Source organism: Condylura cristata, unplaced genomic scaffold (genome assembly GCF_000260355.1).
Source record: "Condylura cristata isolate star-nosed mole 26May11 unplaced genomic scaffold, ConCri1.0 scaffold00002, whole genome shotgun sequence".
Lineage (NCBI taxonomy): Eukaryota > Metazoa > Chordata > Mammalia > Eulipotyphla > Talpidae > Condylura > Condylura cristata.
Genome location: NW_004567103.1, coordinates 1190780 through 1191892, shown reverse-complemented (window position 1 = coordinate 1191892; position 1113 = coordinate 1190780). Strand labels below are relative to the sequence as shown.

The following is a 1113-nucleotide window of genomic DNA, read 5'->3' as shown; positions in this document are numbered from 1 at the left end:
CTCCCCGAGGGGCGCCGCGGGCGGGGTGAGGTCTCCCCGAGGGGCGTGGAGGGCCTGCCACGTGAGGACCCGCACGAACTCGCTCCCCCAGGGCTGGAGTCGCGTGGTCCAGGCCCTTTCTGCCCTCCCTTCTCTGCCTGTGGCCCGTGGGCAAGCCGGTGCCGGCTCGTCCGGCCACGCCGCCTGCTGGTACGGGCAGGGTGTCCAGCATGAGGGGCTGCACCAGGTCCCGCTCTCTGTGCCCGGGTATCCTCGGCGGCCCGGTCCTCAGCCAGCCCGGGGGCTCTGACCCTTGGGCCCTGCAGACTCGCCTGGGCCTCAGTGGGCTTAGTCTCGATACGCCTGGACTGCGTTCACCCAGCAGTGGCGTAGGAAGCTCGTGACAGGTGATGCCAGCGGCAAGGGCGTGCTTGCGGGGCCCGGGGCTTCAGACCCCCCGGGGTGCACCAGAGGCGCTCCAGCTGCGACTCCCGACAGCCCGCGCCCTCCCTGTCCCTGGCCCCGGCCAGCAGAGGCGTTGTTTCCGCCAGGCGGGGCTGGCGAATGTTGGGTGATTTGCAGAGAGCTTCGCTGTCCGCCTGGCCTTCCCATGGTTTGCTGTAGCAACGGGGGCCGCCTGGTCCCCCGATGAGTCGGAGGCAGATGCTTTCCTGAGCCGAGGAGCCGCTGGGGGAAGCACAGCACCCGAGCAGCAGCTGGTTCCCGTCGCTCCAAACCGGCCCTGCCGTCGGCCCTGGGCGCTGTGAGTCCCCGCCCGTGTGCCGCCTCGCAGGCCCTGGTCCTGCAGGGGCGCTGGACCTCTCGCTGCGAGTCTTCCCGAGGCCCCCCAGGCAGCTTCCATCTCCGTGCTTAACGGTATCGCCATCTGGGACAGGAAGGTCATCCCAACCTGCTCCGCCCCAGGGAGCTTGACCGAGAGCCCACAGCGGGCCGCGGCGCCCGCCCTGGCGTCGAATAAGCCGTCCCGGGGAGACGTGCTCGTGTGCCCCGGGCTTTCCCCGCAGTGGCGCGCTCCCCTCGGCGGGCGCTTCTCGGCCCGTCCGTGGGTTCCCGGGACCTGGGTGGGCTCAGGCGCCAGAGCCTGTTTGCGACGTAAGCGTGACGCCGCAGTCC

The 1113-nt window shown here is 71.2% G+C and overlaps 1 protein-coding gene across 1 annotated transcript in view; it reads left to right on the top strand.

Annotated features, from left to right (window-relative positions):
* The window catches only part of AGAP1 (ArfGAP with GTPase domain, ankyrin repeat and PH domain 1), a 252155-nt gene that overhangs the window by 132004 nt on the left and 119038 nt on the right, over positions 1–1113 (top strand). The window contains exons 16-17 of the mRNA XM_012725166.1: positions 604–742; positions 875–1061. Coding sequence (XP_012580620.1) covers positions 604–742; positions 875–1061 — 326 coding nt within the window. The remainder of the gene's footprint in view (positions 1–603; positions 743–874; positions 1062–1113) is intronic.